Source organism: Lolium perenne, chromosome 6 (assembly GCF_019359855.2).
Source record: "Lolium perenne isolate Kyuss_39 chromosome 6, Kyuss_2.0, whole genome shotgun sequence".
NCBI lineage: Eukaryota > Viridiplantae > Streptophyta > Magnoliopsida > Poales > Poaceae > Lolium > Lolium perenne.
In genome coordinates, this window is record NC_067249.2 from 34,330,225 (window position 1) to 34,332,336 (window position 2,112).

The 2,112-nt window shown below is 52.5% G+C and overlaps 1 protein-coding gene across 1 annotated transcript; it reads right to left on the reverse strand.

The window, feature by feature from the left end:
• Positions 1 to 480: 480 nt before the first annotated feature.
• On the reverse strand, positions 481 to 1,851 carry LOC127308925 (uncharacterized). The gene is made up of 2 exons (XM_051339856.2): positions 1,408 to 1,851; positions 481 to 1,312 (listed from the first exon to the last, which is right to left on the reverse strand). Exons 1-2 carry the CDS (start codon positions 1,849 to 1,851, stop codon positions 677 to 679), a joined length of 1,080 nt encoding a protein of 359 aa, XP_051195816.2. The 3' UTR covers positions 481 to 676.
• Between the last annotated feature and the right edge of the window lie 261 nt (positions 1,852 to 2,112).

Genomic DNA, 2,112 nt, shown 5'->3' on the forward strand with positions numbered 1-2,112 from the left:
GGAAACCAAGCTAGCGCCACTTCTCTATGCTTGAAGTTTCAGCGATAGATAAAGATGGGCATGCTTACATTTTCATAGTGTCATCTTGAGTGTTCAATTTTTATACTCATTGGGATTTGGTACCATTTGGTAGGTGCAAAGGTGTGATTCAACTTCGTTTTATGTGCATGTTCATGGTTTTATTGTCTAACCAACCTCAATTGATGTTAGGCTACTTTAGTCCTGCCAGTTATGGTGGAGGCTACAACCAACTTATAGAGAAGGGCAACCATCTTCTTAATAGGCAAGACCTTTAAGATAGAGAGATTTCCACTTCTAAGGTTGCCTCTAGACGCGCTTGGAGCTAGGCCTGAGACTCGCATATCGTGTAAGAGCATGTCTAATAGGCCCCGTATTTTTTCGCCCCATAAAACCCGAGTAGAGGGCCCTGTATCCGGATTTCACCGGCCGAAAACTCGGACGAGCTAGCAGAATATTCTGTTTTACGGGGTGGGGATACGGGTTCTGCTAGCTCGTCCGAGTTTTCGGCCCCTCAAAACAGGGTTTTAGACAGCAATTTGCACAACAATTTCACATCAAACATAGCACATCCAAAATATATGATGCATAATTCATAGTTTTAACATCACAACGCGATCATAGGCAATGTTCAAGCCACGGAAGTTCCCAAATGTGATCAACCATCAAGGGATCCATCTCCACCGGCGCCACCGCTCGCCGGAGACTCACCTTGAGCACGAGCTTGACGCGCAGCCTTCTTCCTCGCAATGATGTCCGCCTTGGTCTCGTTCCACCACGCCAGCTGATCCTCGTCCATGCCGTCGGTGCGCATCATCATGATTTCCCTCTCCTCGGCCAAGAGCTCCTTCATGGCCTTGGCTTCTTTGGCTTTGATCATCTTCATGTCAAGCTCGGCCTTCAATTTGGCATCTTCCCTCCTTGCTTGCACCTTGGCAAGCTTCACCTCACTCTTCTTGTCGGTGATGAGGAGCTTGGTCTCCAACGTCTTCATCGTCAATGCCTCCTTGGACTTCATGAGTTGATCCAACTTCTCCCGGAAGCTAGCTGCTTCAAGTTCTACCTTGTCCCTCTCCTTGGCCTTCTTGTTGCCCTCGGGCTTGCCGGTGTTTCTCCCACTCATGTCCTCCGCTTCATCATCCATGGTGAGAAGTGCCTCCTTCTTGCACTTTGGCTCGTTGTCCCGCAACTTCCATTTAGGAAGATGTTGAAGGATGGAAAAGCAATGTTGAAATTGAAATTCCTTGTTCTTTGAGCCGGCCATGTCCTTGTACCGTTGTTGAGCATACTTGGGCTGCACAACAATAGTATGAGGAGATGTTTCCACATCATCAACACAATATGGATAGCTTGTGATGTTTGCACATCATCAACACAAGGAAAACTTACATAGTCCTCCGGCACGCATCCACTAGGAGGGTTGTCGGCCACTTGATCCATGGCAGCACTCCAACGAGAACAAGCCGGCTTGATGATGTTCCATCGGCCTTCAAGGGAGCGGTAGGATCTGTCCGCCATGCTCTTCGTGCGAGGCTTCAGCTGGTGGTACTGATCCTCAATGCGCTGCCAATAGCGCTTGCCGCCTTGGTCCACTCCGGTGCACGCATCCATCCCCACCTTGCTCCAAGCACGGACCAAGATGGCGTCCTCGATCTCGCTGTAGTTCGCCGTGCGTGGCTTCGACGTCGACGAAGAACCGGCGGCAGCCGGATCAACCTCAACCACCTCTTCGTCACCCTCATCCTCCTCCTCGTCATCAAAGTCTTCAACATTGCACTCCCCATCGAATGCACCGATACCGGCGTCCAAATTCACCGCGGAATCGTTGAGCATGTCCAAGTAGGATGTTGTGGACTCAACATCGAACACCTTGTCTACGTCGATGGTGGTTGGCGGCGGCGCGGGCGGCGCAACGGCCGGAACGGACGGAGGAGGGGTCGTGACCTTGGAGGGCGGCGGAGGCGCGAGGCCGATGCGGCTGATTGCCTTTGTCCGCACCTTGGCCGGCGCCGCGCCCCTCGGCCCGGCCGCCTTGGTCTTCACCCGGCCCATCTTCTTGGCAGCCGGCGGCGCTTCGCCCGGTGAATCGGCGGC

Bases quoted from the DNA above. Each gene is read 5' to 3' on its own strand.
- LOC127308925 (XM_051339856.2), bottom strand. From the start codon at position 1,851: ATGCTCAACGATTCCGCGGTGAATTTGGACGCCGGTATCGGTGCATTC. The intron at 1,313-1,407 runs GTAAGTTTTCCT...ATTGTTGTGCAG, and splicing joins GATGCGTGCCGGAGGACTAT to CCCAAGTATGCTCAACAACG.